General features: G+C 38.2%; 1 protein-coding gene across 2 annotated transcripts in view; it reads right to left on the reverse strand.

Annotated features, from left to right (window-relative positions):
- SPATA6 (spermatogenesis associated 6) overlaps positions 1 to 18,244 on the reverse strand; it is a 167,716-nt gene that overhangs the window by 83,196 nt on the left and 66,276 nt on the right. For both annotated transcript variants that reach the window (XM_018043965.1, XM_005678448.3), the window contains exons 4-5: positions 15,685 to 15,726; positions 14,512 to 14,636 (exon numbers count right to left, since the gene is read on the reverse strand). In XM_018043965.1, the coding sequence (XP_017899454.1) occupies positions 14,512 to 14,636; positions 15,685 to 15,726 (167 nt within the window). The remainder of the gene's footprint in view (positions 1 to 14,511; positions 14,637 to 15,684; positions 15,727 to 18,244) is intronic.

The raw sequence follows: 18,244 nt of genomic DNA on the forward strand, positions 1-18,244 counted from the left end.
AGTAATGTCTCTGCTTTTTAATATGCTGTCTAGGTTTGTCATAGCTTTCTTTCCAAGAAGAAAGTATTTTTAAATTTCATGGATACAGTTACCAACCCAGTGATTTTGGAGCCCAAGAAAAGAAAATCTGTTACTGTTTCTACTTTTTCCCCTTCAATTTGCCATGAAGTGACTGGTCCAGATGCCATGATGTTTTGTTTTTTGAGTGCTGAATTTCAAGGCAGCTTTTTCACTCTCCTCTTTCATCCTCATCAAGTGGTTCTTTAGTTCCTCCTCACATTCTGCCATTTGTGTGGTATCATCTGCATATCTGAAACTGCTGATATTTCTCCTGACAATCTTGATTCCAGTTTGTAATTCATCCAGACTGGCATTTCACATGATGTACTCTGTATATAAGTTAAATAAGGAGGGTGACAATACACTGCCTTATCATACTCCTTTCCCAATTTTGAACCAGTCCGTTGTTCCACGTCTGATTCTAACTGTGGCTTCTTGACTCACATACAGGTTTCTCAGGAGATAGGTAAGGTAGTCTGGTACTCACATCTCTTGAAGAATTTTCCAGTTCGTTATGATCCACACAGGCAAAGGCTTTAGTGTAGTCAAGGAAGGAGAAGTAGTTGTTTTTATGGAACTCCCTTGCTTTTTGCATAATCCAACAAATGTTGTCAATTTGGTCTCTGGTTCCTCTGCCTCTTCCAAAACCAACTTGTACATCTGAAAGTTCTCAGTTAATGTACTGCTGAAGCCTAGCTTGAAGGATTTTGAGCATAACCTTGTTAGCAAGTGAAGTGAGCCCAACTGTATAGTAGTTTGAACATTCTTTGGCATTTCCCTTCTTTGGGATTGAAATGAAAATTGACCCTTTCTAGTCCAGTGGCCACTGCTGAGGTGGCTATATTGAGTGTAGCTGACATATTGAGTACTGACATATTGTGTGCAGCACTTTAACAGCATCACATTGTCTTTTAGGATTTGAGATAGCTCAGCTGGAATTCCATCACCTCTATTAGCTTTGTTTATAATAATTCTTCCTAAGGCCCACCTGACCTTGCATTCTATGACATCTGGCTCTAGGTGAGTGACCACAACATCATGGGTTTTTCGGTCATTAAGATTTTTTTGTGTAGTTCTTCTGTGTATTCTTGCTACTTCTTTTAATCTCTTCTGCTTCTGATAGATTGTTATCGTTTGTGTCCTTTATCATGCCCATTTTTGCATGGAATTTTCCCTTGGTGTCTCCAGTTTTCTTGAAGAGATCCTTAGTCTTTCCCATTCTATTGTTTCCCTCTATTTCTTTGCTTTGTTCATTTAAGAAGGCGTTCTTATCTCTTCCTGCTAGTCTCTGGGACTTTGCATTCAGTTGAGAATACCTTTCCCTTTGTTTGCTTCTCTTCTTTCCTCAGTTATTTATAAAGCCTCCTCAGACAACCACTTTGCCTTCTTGCATTCCTTTCTCTTTGGGATGGTTTTGGTCACTGCCTCCTGTATAATGTTACAAACCTCTGTCCATAGTTCTCCAGACACTCTGTCTATCAGATCTAGTCCCTTGAATCTATTCATCACCTCACAGTATAATCATAAACGATTTGATTTAGGTCCTACCTTAATGGCCTACTGGTTTCCCCTACTTTCTTCACATTACCAGTAGGGAGAAGGAAGGGGGAATATAGAGACAGGGGACAGAGAAGTAAAACTACTAGGCATAAGCCAGCTTTAAGTATGTATTGCACAACACAGGTAAAATACCCAATATTTTATAATAACTGTAAGTGGAAAGCAACCTTTAAAAATGTGATAAAATTCAACATCCTTTTATAATATATACACTCTAGAAAGTGGGCACAGAGGAAACATACTTCAACATAATAAAGGCCATATATGAGAAAGCCACAGCTAACACCATTTAATGGTGAAAAGATGAAAGGGAACAAGGACAGCCACTCTCACCACTTTCCTTCAATGTAGTTTTGGAAGTGCTAGCCACAGCAATTAAGAGAAGAAAAACAAATAAAATGAATCCACGTTGGAAGGAAGAAGTAAAACTAACTATTTGTATATAACATGATATTATACATAGAAAATCCTAAAGATACCACCAGAAATCTACTAGTGCTCATCAATGAATTCAGTAAAGTTGCAAGATACTAAATTAACATATAAAAATCAGTTGCATTTCTATACACTAACACTGATCTATTAGAAAGAGAAATTAAGGGACCAATCTCATTTATCATGACATCAAAACGAATAAAACACTTAGGAATAAAACCTACCTAAGGTGGCAAAAGATCTGTACTCCAAAAATTATAAGACACACATTGGAAACAACACAAACAAATGGAAATGCATGCCATGTTCTTGGATTGGAAGAATCAATATTGTTAAAATGACCATACTACCAAGGCAATCTACAGATTCAATGCAATCCCTATCAAATCACCAATAGTATTTTTCACAGAACTAGAACGAATAATTTTAAAATTTGTATTTAAATACAAAAGACCCCAAATAGCAAAAACAATATTGATAAAGAAGAATGAAGTTGGAGGAATCATGCTCTCTAACTTGAGACTACACTACAAAGCTACAGTCATCAATATAGTATGAAACTGGTATAAAAACAGACACACAGATCAAGGGATCAGGTTGGAAAGCCCAGAAATAAACCCAGACACTCAGATCAATTAATCTACAACAAAGGAGGCAAGGATATATAGTGGGGAAAAGATAGTCTCTTTAATAAGTGGTGCTGGGAAAACTGGATGGCTACGTGTAAAGGAATATAATCAGAACACTCTAACACCATATACAAAAATAAACTCAAAATGTATTAAAAACCTAAATTTAAGACCAAATACCATAAAACTCCTAGAAGAAAACATAGGCAGAACACTCTGACGAAAACTGCAGTAATACTTTTTTTGGAATCAATCTTCTCTAATAATGGAAATAAAGGCAAAAATAAACAAATGGGACCCAATTAAACTCAAAAGCTTTTTCACAGTAACAGAAATCATAAACAAAATGAAAAGACAATGTACAGAAGGGGAGAAAGTATTTGTAACGGGATCAACAAGGGCTCATACAGTTCAATACAAAAAAAAAAAAAAAAGCAGAAGACCTAAAAAGACCTTAGTGGCCATCTGTATGTTCATTTTTAGATTTATTTATAACAAGCTCATGAAAAGATGCTCAACATGACTAATTATTAGAGAAATACAAACCAAAACTACAGTGAGGCAATACTTCACACCAGTCAGAATGGCCATTACCAAAAATTCTACAAATAATAAATGCTGGAGAGGGTGTGGAGAAAAAAATAATCTTCCTACACTGTTGTGGCACCACTCTGGAGAATAGTATAGAGGTTCCTTAAAAAACAAAATTGGAGTTACCATATGATCCAGCATTCCTACTCCTGGGCATGTATCTGGAAAAGATGAAAATTCTAATTCAAAAAGATACATGCACACCAATGTTCACGGCAGCAGTATTTACAACAGAAAAAGCATGGAAGCAACCTAAATGTCCATCAACAGATTAATCAATAAAGAAGATGTGGCATATACACAATGGAATACTACTCAGCCACTAAAAACTAAAGACCTATATATAGAAAACTATAAAACACTGATGAAAGAAATCAAAGAGGACACTAATAGATGGAGAAATATACCATGTTCATGGATCGGAAGAATCAATATAGTGAACATGCGTATACTACCCAAAGCAATTTACAAATTCAATGCAATCCCTATCAAGCTACCAGCCACATTTTTCACAGAACTAGAACAAATAATTTCAAGATTTGTATGGAAATACAAAAAACCTCGAATAGCCAAACCAATCTTGAGAAAGAAGAATGGAATTGGAGGAATCAACTTGCCTGACTTCAGGCTCTACTACAAAGCCACAGTCATCAAGACAGTATGGTACTGGCACAAAGACAGACATATAGATCAATGGAACAAAATAGAAAGCCCAGAGATAAATCCATGCACATATGGACACCTTATCTTTGACAAAGGAGGCAAGAATATACAATGGAGTAAAGACAATCTCTTTAACAAGTGGTGCTGGGAAAACTGGTCAACCACTTGTAAAAGAATGAAACTAGATCACTTTCTAACACTGCACACAAAAATAAACTCAAAATGGATTAAAGATCTAAATGTAAGATCAGAAACTATAAAACTCCTAGAGGAGAACATAGGCAAAACACTCTCAGACATAAATCACAGCAGGATCCTCTATGATCCACCTCCCAGAATTCTGGAAATAAAAGCAAAAATAAACAAATGGGATCTAATTAAAATTAAAAGCTTCTGCACAACAAAGGAAAATATAAGCAAGGTGAAAAGACAGCCTTCGGAATGGGAGAAAATAATAGCAAGTGAAGCAACTGACAAACAACTAATCTCTAAAATATACAAGCAACTTATGCAGCTCAATTCCAGAAAAATAAACGACCCAATCAAAAAATGGGCCAAAGAACTAAATAGACATTTCTCCAAAGAAGACATACGGATGGCTAACAAACACATGAAAAGATGCTCAACATCACTCATTATTAGAGAAATGAAAATCAAAACCACAATGAGGTACCACTTCACACCAGTCAGAATGGCTGCGATCCAAAAATCTGCAAGCAATAAATGCTGGAGAGGGTGTGGAGAAAAGGGAACCCTCCTACACTGTTGGTGGGAATGCAAACTAGTACAGCCACTATGGAGAACAGTCTGGAGATTCCTTAAAAAATTGCAAATAGAACTACCTTATGACCCAGCAATCCCACTGCTGGGCATACACACCAAGGAAACCAGAATTGAAAGAGACACATGTACCCCAATGTTCATCGCAGCACTGTTTATAATAGCCAGGACATGGAAACAACCTAGATGTCCATCAGCAGACAAATGGATAAGAAAGCTGTGGTACATATACACAATGGAATATTACTCAGCCGTTAAAAAGAATTTATTTGAATCAGTTCTAATGAGATGGATGAAACTGGAGCCGATTATACAGAGTGAAGTAAGCCAGAAAGAAAAACAACAATACAGTATACTAACACATATATGTGGAATTTAGGAAGATCGCAATGACGACCCTGTATGCAAGACAGCAAAAAAGACACAGATGTGTACAATGGACTTTCGGACTCAGAGGGAGAGGGAGAGGGTGGGATGATTTGGGAGAATGGCATTCTATCATGTATATTATCATGTAAGAATTGAATCGCCAGTCTATGTCTGACGCAGGATACAGCATGCTTGGGGCTGGTGCATGGGGATGACCCAGAGAGATGTTATGGGGAGGGAGGTGGGAGTGGGGTTCATGTTTGGGAACGCATGTAAGAATTAAAGATTTTAAAATTTAAAAAATAAAAAACTAAAAAAAATTAAAAAATAAAAAGAATGAGATAATAGCACTTGCAGCAAAATGGATGGGCCTAGAGATTTTCATACTAAGTGACATAAGTCAGAGAAAGACAAGCATTATAGATTACGTATACGTAGAATGATGCAAGTGAACTTGTTTAAAAAACAGAAATAGACTCAGAGATACAGAGAATGAACATGGTCACCAAAGAGGAAATGGGGAGACTAAAAAATTAGGAGTATGGGATTATTTATACGGTGGCTTCCCTGGTGGCTCAGAGGTTAAACCATCTGCCTGCAATGCGGGAGACCACATATTACTATGCGTATAATTAACAACAAGGGAATTATATTCAATATCTAGTAATAACCTATAATGGCAAAGAACTTGAAACGTGTGTGTGTGTGTATATATATATGTATACATATACATACACACACACACACACACACACACACACACACATACATGTACATGGGCTCTTCAGGTGGTTCAGTGGTACAGAATCTGCCTGTAATACAAAGACTAGAGTTACATCCTTAGGTTGGGAAGATCCCCTGGAGCAGGGCATAGCAACCCACTCCAGTATTTTTGGCTGGAAAACCCCATGGAAGGAGGAGCCTGGCAAGATATAGTTCATAGGTTTGCAAAGAGTCAGACACTACTGAAGCAACTAAGCACGCATGCACACACATATATACATATACAGAGAAATAGATAACTAAATCACTTTGCTGTATACCTGAAACTAACAGAACACTGCAAATCATCTTTACTTCAATTTTTTAATTATATAAAAATTTTAATTAAAAAATTTAAAAATAAAATAAAAAAATAAAGTAGAATAAAACCTGCCTCATTAACTTATTTTCTGAGGCAACAGCTTGGATATTTGGAGATTTTAATAAAGGATTTTATAGTTATAACCTTGGTTTTACCATCAGACCATAATTTCCTGAAAGTGCCCTAGAATGAGTTTTGCTTATAATTCATTCCTTAATTTCAGCATTACTTGCCATGGGGGAAGGCTGAGAACCCTCAAAAACAGTAAGTGCTACCTCCTTTTTGTATTATTAACAGCATTTCCTTTTGCTTTTCTCTCTCCTCCCACATTTTCTATAAGCAGCAGTAAGAAAACAGACAGCCCCTCTAACACTCTGTCAGAAAGTCTCCTTAAAAAGACCACCCGTTTCATCAGTTATTTTTAATATCCTACATGGTTGCTAAACTTTACACCATTATACAACAAGGGTTCATTTTCCTGCAAACATTCATTTGATAGTTTCTTCAAGGCTCTTCAAGCTCTCATCTACACTCTAAGAAAGCTGTTCCAGCTTCTGCTCTCTTCAGAGAGGTGCCTGAATGTCCTCAAACATGGCAACTGGCTTCCCCAGGAGTGAGTGATACAAGAGTAAGAGCAAAGAGGAAGCCACAGCGCATTTAATGACCTGGTCTCAAAAGTCTAACACTGTCACTTCACCGCACTGTATCTGTTAGAATCGCTAAGTAGAGTCCATACTTCAGAGCAGCAGAGTTGGCTCTGCGTTTGGAAGAGAGGCGTGTCAAACCGTTTGAGCACATGTTTTATAACTACCACAGCCTGGACTGTTACTTATCACTTTACCCCTCCCCATATATCGCTGGTCATACAGTAAATACTTGGTGTTTTAGCCATTAATTAGATCTTTCAAGACCCATATGTATCAGTTCAGATTTCAGGGAAACAAAATTACTAGGATATACACAGAGATGGTGGAGAAGGCAATGGCACCCAACTCCAGTATTCTTGCCTGGAAAATCCCATGAACGGGGAAGCCTGGTAGGCTGCAGTCCATGGGGTCGCGAAGAGCCGGACATGACTGAGCGATCTTCCTTTCACTTTTCACTTTCATGCATTGGAGAAGGAAATGGCAACCCACTCCAGTGTTCTAGCCTGGAGAATCCCAGGGATGGGGGAGCCTGGAGGGCTGCCATCTATGGGGTCGCACAGAGTTGGACACAACTGAAGTGACTTAGCAGCACACAGAGATGGATATTTATTTTAAGGAACTGGTACACGCAATTGTGAGAATGACAAGTCCAAAATCCATAGGGAAAGCTAGCAGCCTGGAAACTCAGGCAAAGTTGATACTGTAGTCTTGAGTGTGAAATCTCTAAGCAAACCAGAAGGCTGGAAACTCAGGATTTCTATATTCCAGTCTTGAGGCAGAATTTCTTACTCTTTGGGAAACTTCAGTCTTTGCGCTTCAGGTCTTCAGTTAATTGGATGATGTCTACCTACATTATCAAGGGTAATCTCCTATACTTAAAAGTCAAGTGACTATAAATAGTAGTCACATCTATAAAATACCTTTACAGTAACATCGAGACTGGTGTTTGACTGAACAACTGGGCACTACAGCCTAACCAAAATAAATATAATCATCACACACCTGAAATGTCAGTTTCCTCTATGAAGTCTACAGTAAGATATAATTCATTTATTCAATTCAATCAAGAGGCATATAAGTACTTTATGCAAAGGACAGTGCTAAGAGTTAAGATCAAAGACAAAGTCACAGATTCTGTTTTTATGGGGTTCACACTGTAGAGAAGATATTAACATCACCACCACCATCCATAACAAATAGCACCTTGCTATGATCTCCCGAGCCATTACCATATCACTAATATTTATTGATCATTCTCTATGTGCCACGTTACTATAGTAACCATTTACAAGCATTCATTAATCCACCAAAAAGCATGCTATCTCCAAGGCATAGTAGTCTCAAGTTTACTCAGGCAGTCTGTGATAGTGCCAAGATTTAAGCCCAAATGTGACTTGAATTCTTGCTATAGTGACGGGTTCAGAAAGATGCCCTAAAACCCAGACAGTTTTCTATGCTAAGAATTCTGAGGAGGACTGCACTGTATCCTGCCAGGACAAAAAACTACTGCTTACAGTGTGTTGTTCACTTACATTTAAATACAATAACTGATGTGACTGAATTTACATCTGCTATTCTGTTGTTCAATTTATAAAGGTGCCATATCTTTTTATTCTATTCTTTCTAGTGGTCTCATCAGAGTATGCATAACTTAGTGGTCATCCAACAAACCTGTAAGGGTTCTACTCTACTGATTATGTGTGTGTGGGCTGGGGAAAGGCACTCAAAGATACAGCAGGCCTCTAGTTCCCTCAGCTTTCCCTGCTTGTTGGACTCCCACTGTCTCCCGCGAGCATGCATAGTTTCAGTCAGCAAGGAATGAGTGGAAAGCTCGCTTCTGCCTTTTGATTGCACCCTCACTTCCAGGGCATTTCGGTCAACTTTCTGGCAGATGTGCAGCTCGCTAATTGGAACTGCAATCAGCTTAGCAAAGCTGTAGGTTTCCTCATGTGCTTCCAACTGAATAGTCCGCATTAAGCTGGTAAAGCCACAATATGTGCCCCTATGATTGTGACACCAATTCCAATGTGTGGATTTTCTAACACCGTCAAGATGTCACTGTCACAAGTCTCTGTGACACCATATGGGTGTCCTGCAATTTAACCCAGTTCTGACTATCTGGAGACAGCATCAGATCCCATGGGTTAAGGACTCAGTCCCACAAGACTGCTCCCATCTGACTTCGGTTGCTAATCACAAGTCTTAGGTTGCCACCCACAGGCTACAAGTAACAGGCTTCCACAACCCCTTCCAAGGGTTCCATCAATTTGCTACAGCAGCTCATAGAACTCAAGAAATATTTTACTTCCTGTTTCCCAGTTTATATAAAAGGATATAATGACATACAGATGGAAGAGATGTATAGAGCAAAATACACAGAAGTCTCTGTGTCCTCACCCTCTGCGCCACTTTCCCAGTACCTCCAAGTGTTCACAATATGGAAGCTCTCCAAACCCCATCATTTTGGGTATTATAATCACTTCATTACACAGGCATAGTTGATAAAATCACTGGCCGTTGGTGACTGAACTCAGTCTCTAGCCCCTCTCTTCTTCAGGGATGTGGCTGAAAGTTCCAAAGGGGTTGGTTTCCCTGGCATCTAGTTCCCATCCTTAGGTTCCCAACGAGCTCTCCAAAAGTCTCCCCATCAACCTAACTCTTAAACACAGGAAATTCCAAGGGTTTTATGAGTTCTGTGCTAGGAATGGGGTAAGAAAACCAAATACATGTTTCTTACTACAAATTACAATATCACTGCCCCAAAGTCATTCTGACCTCTCTGCTTGCACAGCTGCTGACTTTTGCACCCTGCCACATGCTTGGTGAAGCCACAATTCTCACTGGCCATGCAGGGTATGAGAGCACCCTATGTAAGATGACCACATACTTCTGCCATTTTTACCAAAACTCTTAGTAGAGTAGAGTAGAGTTATTCAAGCAAAGATACTTCTTAATTTGTCCTAATTGCTGATCACTTTCCAGTGCCCTGAAACTGTTGTTTGCAATAATTTTGTCCAGTTTTATACTTGTGTGGTGAGAGTAACTGATAAACTCTTTGCACCACCATCACCAGAAGTCTCAGTTTTTATATTGTTAAAAACAAGACAAGAGGCCCAAAATGGACTTGCTTACACTAAGCCCCATGTCATCAAACAGATTAAAATTAATTACAGAAATAGAATTTTAAAGCAATTCATCAGGAATAACCTGATTAGCTAAAGGAAACAAATCTTATAACAACCAACAAACTTTTTAGCCTAGTATGATTTCCTTGTTCCTATATCCTTCTGAATATAAAAGTATTTCATTTTGTGTAGCTCCTTGGAGCTTTTATCTGCTAGATGAGATGCTGCCTAAATCAAATCAATTTTTGCTCAAATAAACTAAAAATGTTTAATATGCTCCAATTTATCTTTTAATAATATATATAGTTTTTTTGCCTTAGTAGTCAAACCTTTTCTGATATATGAAAAGCTAACTCAAATTCAATAAAGTAAATACCTGTTAATGGTCCATATTATGTTTATATTGTCAAATTTAGTATAAAACAGCATTTTAAATTACTTTTTAAAAAGCTAATTTTAAAATTGGATTTTTTTTTCCTTGCAAGTTTCTAGAAAGATCCTGCAACATTCTTTGAAGTATTTTTTGGCTAAAGGACACTGAAAATGTCTCAAAGGAGGTATATTTTAATAAATGTGCTAGGGAACTGTTAAAATTTCAACAAGCTGATATATGCTATTTTCTAGGATAGAATATCAGAGAAGGCAATGGCACCCCACTTCAGTACTCTTGCCTGGATAATCTCATGGATGGAGGAGCCCGGTGCGCTGCTGTCTATGGGGTTGCACAGAGTCAGATGACGGAAGTGACACAGCAGCAGCAACAGCACGATAGAATATATCAAAACCTAGACCTACAGGAAAAATTACTTAATTTGCCTTATCGACTCATCAGTCAGTTCAGGTCAGTCGCTCAGTTGTGTCCGACTCTTTGCGACCCCATGAATCGCAGCACGCCAAGCCTCCCTGTCCATCACCAACTCCTGGAGTTCACTCAGACTCACGTCCATCGAGTCAGTGATGCCATCCAGCCATCTCATCCTCTGTCGTCCCCTTCTCCTCTCGCCCCCAATCCCTCCCAGCATCAGAGTCTTTTCCAATGAGTCAACTCTTCTCATGAGGGGGCCAAAGTATTGGAGTTTCAGCTTTAGCATCATTCCTTCCAAAGAAATCCCAGGGCTGATCTCCTTCAGAATGGATTGGTTGGATCTCCTTGCAGTCCAAGGGACTCTCAAGAGTCTTCTTCAACACCACAGTTCAAAAGCATCCATTCTTCAGTGCTCAGCCTTCTTCACAGTCCAACTCTCACATCCATACATGACCACTGGAAAACAATAGCCTCGACTAGACGGACCTTAGTCGGCAAAGTAATGTCTCTGCTTTTGAATATACTATCTAGGTTGGTCATAACTTTTCTTCCAAGGAGTAAGTGTCTTTTAATTTCATGGCTGCAGTCACCAACTGCAGTGATTCTGGAGCTCCCCAAAATAAAGTCGGACACTGTTTCCACTGTTTCCCCATCTATTTCCCATGAAGTGATGGGACCGGATGCCATGATCTTCGTTTTCTGAATGTTGATCTTTAGGCCAACTTTTTCACTCTCCACTTTCACTTTCATCAAGAGGCTTCTTAGTTCCTCTTCACTTTCTGCCATAAGGGTGGTGTCATCTGCATATCTGAGGTTATTGTATTTCTCCTGGCAATCTTGATTCCAGCTTGTGTTTCTTCCAGTCCAGTGTTTCTCATGATGTACTCTGCATAGAAGTTAAATAAGCAGGGTGACAATATACAGCCTTGATGTACTCCTTTTCCTATTTGGAACCAGTCTGTTGTTCCATGTCCAGTTCTAACTGTTGCTTCCTGACCTGCATACAGATTTCTCAAGAGGCAGGTCAGGTGGTCTGGGATTCCCATCTCTTTCAGAATTTTCCATAGTTTATTGTGAGCCACACAGTCAAAGGCTTTGGCATAGACAATAAAGCAGAAATAGATGTTTTTCTGGAACTCTCTTGCTTTTTCCATGATCCAGTGGATGTTGGCAATTTTATCACTGGTTCCTCTGCCTTTTCTAAAACCAGCTTGAACATCTGGAAGTTCACGGTTCACATATTGCTGAAGCCTGGCTTGGAGAATTTTGAGCATTACTTTACTAGCATGTGAGATGAGTGCAATCGTGCAGTAGTCTGAGCATTCTTTGGCATTGCCTTTCTTTGGAATTGGAACAAAAACTGACCTTTTCCAGTCCTGTGGCCACTGCTGAGTTTTCCAAATTTGCTGGCATATTGAGTGCAGCACTTTCACAGCATCATCTTTCAGGATTTGAAACAGCTCAACTGGAACTCCATCACCTCCACTAGCTTTGTTTGTAGTGATGCTTTCCAAGGCCCACCTGACTTCACATTCCAGGATGTCTGGCTCTAGATTAGTGATCACATCATCATGATTATCTGGGTCATGAAGATCTTTTTTGTACAGTTCTTCTGTGTATTCTTGCCACTTCTTCTTAATATCTTCTGCTTCTGTTAGGTCCAGACCATTTCTTCCCTTTTTTGAGCCCATCTTTGCATGAAATATTCCTTTGGTATCTCTAATTTTCTTGAAGAGATCTCTAGTCTTTCCCATTCTGTTCTTTTCCTCTATTTCTTTGCATTGATTGCTGAAGAAGGCTTTCTTATCTCTTCTTGCTATTCTCTGGAACTCTGCATTCAAATGGGTATATCTTTCCTTTTCTCCTTTGCTTTTCGCTTCTCTTCTTTTCACAGCTATTTGTAAGGCCTCTCCAGACAGCCATGTTGCTTTTTTGCATTTCTTTTCCATGGGGATGGTCTTGATCCCTGTCTCCTGTACAATGTCACAAACCTCATTCCATAGTTCATCAGGCACTCTATCTATCAGATTTAGGCCCTTAAATCTATTTCTCACTTCCACTGTATAATCATAATGGATTTGATTTAGGTCATACCTGAATGGTCTGGTGGTTTTCCCTACTTTCTTCAATTGAGTCTTAATTTGGTAATAAGGAGTTCATGATCTCAGCCACAGTCAGCTCCTGGTCTTGCGTTTGTTGACTGTATAGAGCTTCTCCATCTTTGGCTGCAAAGAATATAATCAATCTGATTTCGGTGTTGACCATCTGGTGATGCCCATGGGTAGAGTCTTCTCTTGTGTTGTTGGAAGAGGATGTTTGCTATGACCAGTGCATTTTCTTGGCAAAACTCTATTAGTCTTTGCCCTGTTTCATTCAGCATTCCACGGCCAAATTTGCCTGTTACTCCAGGTGTTTCTTGACTTCCTACTTTTGCATTCCATACATCATGCTAATTTCCTTACTTTATAAAGTTAGCAAAAAAAAGTATAGAAAAACTTCACTTAGACAACTTTTACTTTTTTCTTCTTTGAAACAGCAGGGGCCTCACTCAGTCTCTCTTAACAGAAAGTATTTTCAGGAATAAAAATATGATTAAATCATCCAGTGAATATTGAAAAGGTTGTTAGGAAAAGATGAGAGTCGGCTATCACCTAATGCAGTTTCACTTTTAGGTGTATGAATACATATTTCCATTACATGAACATATAATAATTATTCTATCTAAACTCCTCCAACTCAACAGACATGAATTTGAACAAACTCTGGGAGTTGGTGAAAGACAGGGAAGCCTGGTCCATGGGGTCTCAAACAGCTGGACACGGCTGAGCGACTGAACAACAAAAAACTCCTACTAATGGACATTTAAATTATTTCCATTTTCCATTATCATGAATAATGCTACAAATGAACATTCCTAAGAAGGTTCTTTTAGTATGTCAGACAGAATATATCTCAAAGATATATACCTAGAAGATCAGTGCTATGAGAATCTTTGCCTTTACTAGATAATCCTGAATTATGGTTGTTCCACTTTACATGATGTACAAACATATACATTTCCACTTTTCCACACTTTTGGTATTTTTCAGATTTATTAAATTTTACCAGTCTTATAGCTAAAATGAAAATATAAAAATGAAATTGTCTGTTTAAATTTGAACTTTCCTAAATGCTAATGGGATTATGTACCTTTTCAAATGTTTATTGGTCATTTTTTTTTGAGAGAAAAATAAAGAGAAGAGAGACAAGGAGACAGGCCAGTGGGGAGGGGAGATAAGGAGGAGAGGAGAGACATCTGAAGAATATAAGGTAAAATAATACTTGTTAATTTTGGAAAGTAGATGCATGCAGTCTGGTAAATTATTTTCATTTAGGTTTCAATACGTTTACAATAACATCATAAATTCATAGGGCTCCCCCAGTGGCTCAGAGGGAGAGAATCTGTCTACAATGCAGGAGTCTCAGGAGAAGCTGGTTCAATCCCTAGGATGGGAAGATCCCCTGGAGGAGCACATGGCAGTCCACTCTGGTGGTCTTATCTGAAGAATCCCATGGACAGAGGAGCCTGGTAGGCTATAGTTCATAGCATCACAGAGTTGGACATGACTGAAGTGAAAATTAGCATAATTTCATAACACAATTATGTTTTAAACAGAATTAAACTTTGAATTAGTTCTTCACATTTCAGGTACTAAGGGCTATGTGGTAGTTTTTGGCAATGATCCTGCATCACAATTTGATTCAGAAAATAGTAAGCACTTACTCGAAGGCCAGAAATCCTCCTCATGGTAACCTGGCGGTTTGAATCATGGTGTCCAGAAAGTTGATTTGGACCCGGGAACATGAAATCTCGTGTATTCTCGTCATATGTAGACAATGTTTCACCCACTACAAGAAAGATATCCTATGATTCAAATTATAACAAAATATGCTATTTAGAAACAATATCATCAAGTACAAATATATAATGCCTGATGCCTTAATGAAATACCTGCTTCAGGGTCATGCTTTTAATTTTTTTCTATAAAAGGAAAAAAATTAAAATAAAGTTATGTTAAATGAATTAACATATTTCCTCATAAGAAATGTCATACATACTACTGATTCTCTCTCCCCTTTTGTAGAAAGGGGATATTCATGAAAATTTTTTATGTACCTATGAATTCCTAGGGAAAAAAATACCACTTTAAACATATAAAACTGGCATAATATTTACACATCTAAAACTTAATTACCATCTCCATAATTTATTTTTCTATCTTCCAATCTTTTCTACCTGCCATTATAAGACATTAGATTGCACACTGAAAAAAATATAGACATTTTTTAGAATTTGTGGTTACCAGAATTAGGTATATATGTGACACTCAAAAATTTTACATTACTAGCTTTCAACAAAATATAGCCTCCTGTGACTCACATAAAATAAAGACTTAAGATAGATTCTTCTATAATCATAGAAATCAATAACATAAATATAACTATCCTTCAGGTTTTAACTGTACCTACCACAGGGATCTATCCTGCTTAGGTACAGTTTTAATTCCCCTACATTTCTAATAACAGCCAATACACAAAAACAAAGATAAGGAACTACTTTATCAGTAAAAGCATACTGTTTTAGAAAAATCACAAGAACTTTTAAGATGTTAATTCTTATGAATGTCACAAAATATGCTAGGATGATACCGGGTTATTTTTCACTTTCGATTATGATTATTTATTCAATTTTAGAACAACGTGTTCACATATAATTTATGTCCATCTTTCTGTATATATTATTTTGGCCTACTGACATTTTACACACAGTGGACCAATGCTAGAAACTCAACATTGCTCCTAACATGGCAAAAAGTGGAAAAGATGACATTTTTGAAAAGTATTTCATTAAAATGGGTTCACATGCCAATTACCTTATCAAAACACAATACAGTACCTGGTGGAACTAGCTGAATCAACTCAAACAATGCTGTATCATCTGAAAGATTAAAGAAAAGTTTCCTTAAATAAATTTATAATAAATAATAACTACCCTACCACAGAAGTACATAAAAGCCAAAGTACTTGTTCAGTAGACTACATCTATGTTTATACTTTAGTATACTGTGTGTATTTTTGGTTGCTCTTTATCATATAGATTTATTAATCTGTAGTAGAAATTGATCTTTTCTAGGCTTTTTCCTGATATTAAGGCCTTAATTTTTTAGAGTACTTTTGTTTAGGTTTACAACAAAATTGAGAGAGAGGGACACGGATTGCCTCTATATATCCCCTGCCCCTAAGCATGCATAGCCTCCCCGTCTATCATTCACAGGAATGGCACATTTTTTAAAACAAGCATGAACCTACACCAATACATCATGATCGCCCAAAGGCTGTAGTTTATCTTAGGGTTCACTCTTAGTAATGTACACTCAGTGCGTTTAGACAAATGTTTGATGCTTTTGAACTGTGGTGTTGGAGAAGACTCTTGAGAGTCCCTTGGACTGCAAGGACATCCAACCAGTCCATTCTGAAGGAGATCAGCCCTGGGATTTCTTTGGAAGGAATGATGCTGAAGCTGAAACTCTAGTACTTTGGCCACCTCATGCGAAGAGTTGACTCATTGGAAAAGACTCTGATGCTGGGAGGGATCGGGGGCAGGAGGAGAAGGGGACGACAGAGGATGAGATGGCTGGATGGCATCACTGACTCGACGGACGTGAGTCTGAGTGAACTCTGGGAGATGGTGATGGACAGGGAGGCCTGGCGTGCTGCGATTCATGGGGTCACAAAGAGTCGGACACGACTGAGCGACTAAACAACTGAACTGAATAATGACATTGTGTGTTAGCTGTTCAGTCATGTCCGACTCTGTGACCCCATGGACTGTAGCCTACCAGGCTTCTGTGTCCACGGAATTCTCCAAGCAAGAATATTGGAGTGGAATGCCATTCCTTTTTCCAGAGGAACTTCCCAACCCAGTGATCGAACCCTGGTCTCCTGCAGTGCAGGCAGATTCTTTACCGTTTGAGCTACAGGGAAGTCCTATATGACATTATCCATCGTTACAAAACCATACAGAGTATTTTTCACTGCCCTGTCCCTTTGTTCTCTGGTTATTTACCTCTCCCCTCCCCACAATCCACCACCACCACAATCACTTTTTGCCTTTTCCAGAATGTCATGTACTTGAAATCACACAATATGTAGCCTTTCAGATTGGCTTCTTTTGCTTACTAATATGCATTTAAGGTTCCCCTATGTGTTTTTATGGCTTGATAGCTCATTTCTATTGCTGAGTAATATCCCATTGTCTGGATATTCCACAGTTTACTCCTTCACCTACTGAAAGACATAACTGCTTTCAAGTTTTGGCAATTATGAATAGAGCTGCTATAAATATCCATATGCAGAATTTTGTGTAGACATAAATTTCCAATTCTTTGCATAAAAAGCAAGGAGCAGTATTGTCCAATCATATGGAAAGGATGCACTAGCTTTTGGAAAAAACCCACCAAACTGTCTTCCAAAGTGTCTGCACCATTCTGCATTCTCACCAGCAACAAGTGAGAGTTCCTGTTGCTCTGTATCCTCACTAGCATTTCATGTTGTCACTGTTCCAGATTTTGGCAATTCTAAGGAATGTACAGCAATCTCATTGTTTCAATTTTCATTTCTCTAGTGATAATACAATGTGAAGTATCTTTTCACGTGCTTATTTGCCACCTGTATATCTTTGGTGAGGTGTCTATTAAGGCTTTTGACCCATTTTTTAACTAGGTTGTTTGTTTTCTTATCATTGAATTTTAAGCATTATTGGCATATTTTAGATAATAGTCCTTTATCATGTGTGTCTTTTGCAAATATCTTCATCTGGTCTGTGGCTGGTCTTCTAATTCTCTTGATTTTTCCTTTCACAGAGCAGAAGTTTTTAACCTATCAGCTTCAGCTTATCAATTATTTCTTCCATAGTTTCTTTCAAAAACAACTATGGTGTTTTCTTGTTGTCTCTAAAAACATATCACCATGCCCAAGATCATCTAGATTTTTCTCCTGTGCTAACGTCTAGGAGTTTTATAGTTTTGCATTTTCCAGTTATATCTATGATCCATCGGTGGTGGTGGTTTACTTGCTAAATTGTGTCCGACTCTTGTGACCCTATGGACTGTACCCCACCAGGTTCCTCTATCCATGGAATTTTCCAGGCAAGAATATTGGAGTGGGTTCCCATTTCATCCTCCAGGGGATCTTCCCAACCCAAGGATCAAACTTGTATCTACTATATTGCAGGCAGTCTCCTGCATTGCAAATGGATTCTTAACCAATTGAGTCATGAGGGAAGCTGATAGAATATACATTTAAGAGTATATATTTCCCTCTAAGTACTACTACAGCTGCATCCCACAACTTTTGTTCTATAATAGTTTTATAATTCAATAGAAAACATTTTCTAATTTCTGATATGCTTTCCTCTTTACCCAGGTGTTCCTGAGAAATAAATTTAATTTCCAAAC

This window comes from Capra hircus, chromosome 3, assembly GCF_001704415.2.
Source record: "Capra hircus breed San Clemente chromosome 3, ASM170441v1, whole genome shotgun sequence".
NCBI lineage: Eukaryota > Metazoa > Chordata > Mammalia > Artiodactyla > Bovidae > Capra > Capra hircus.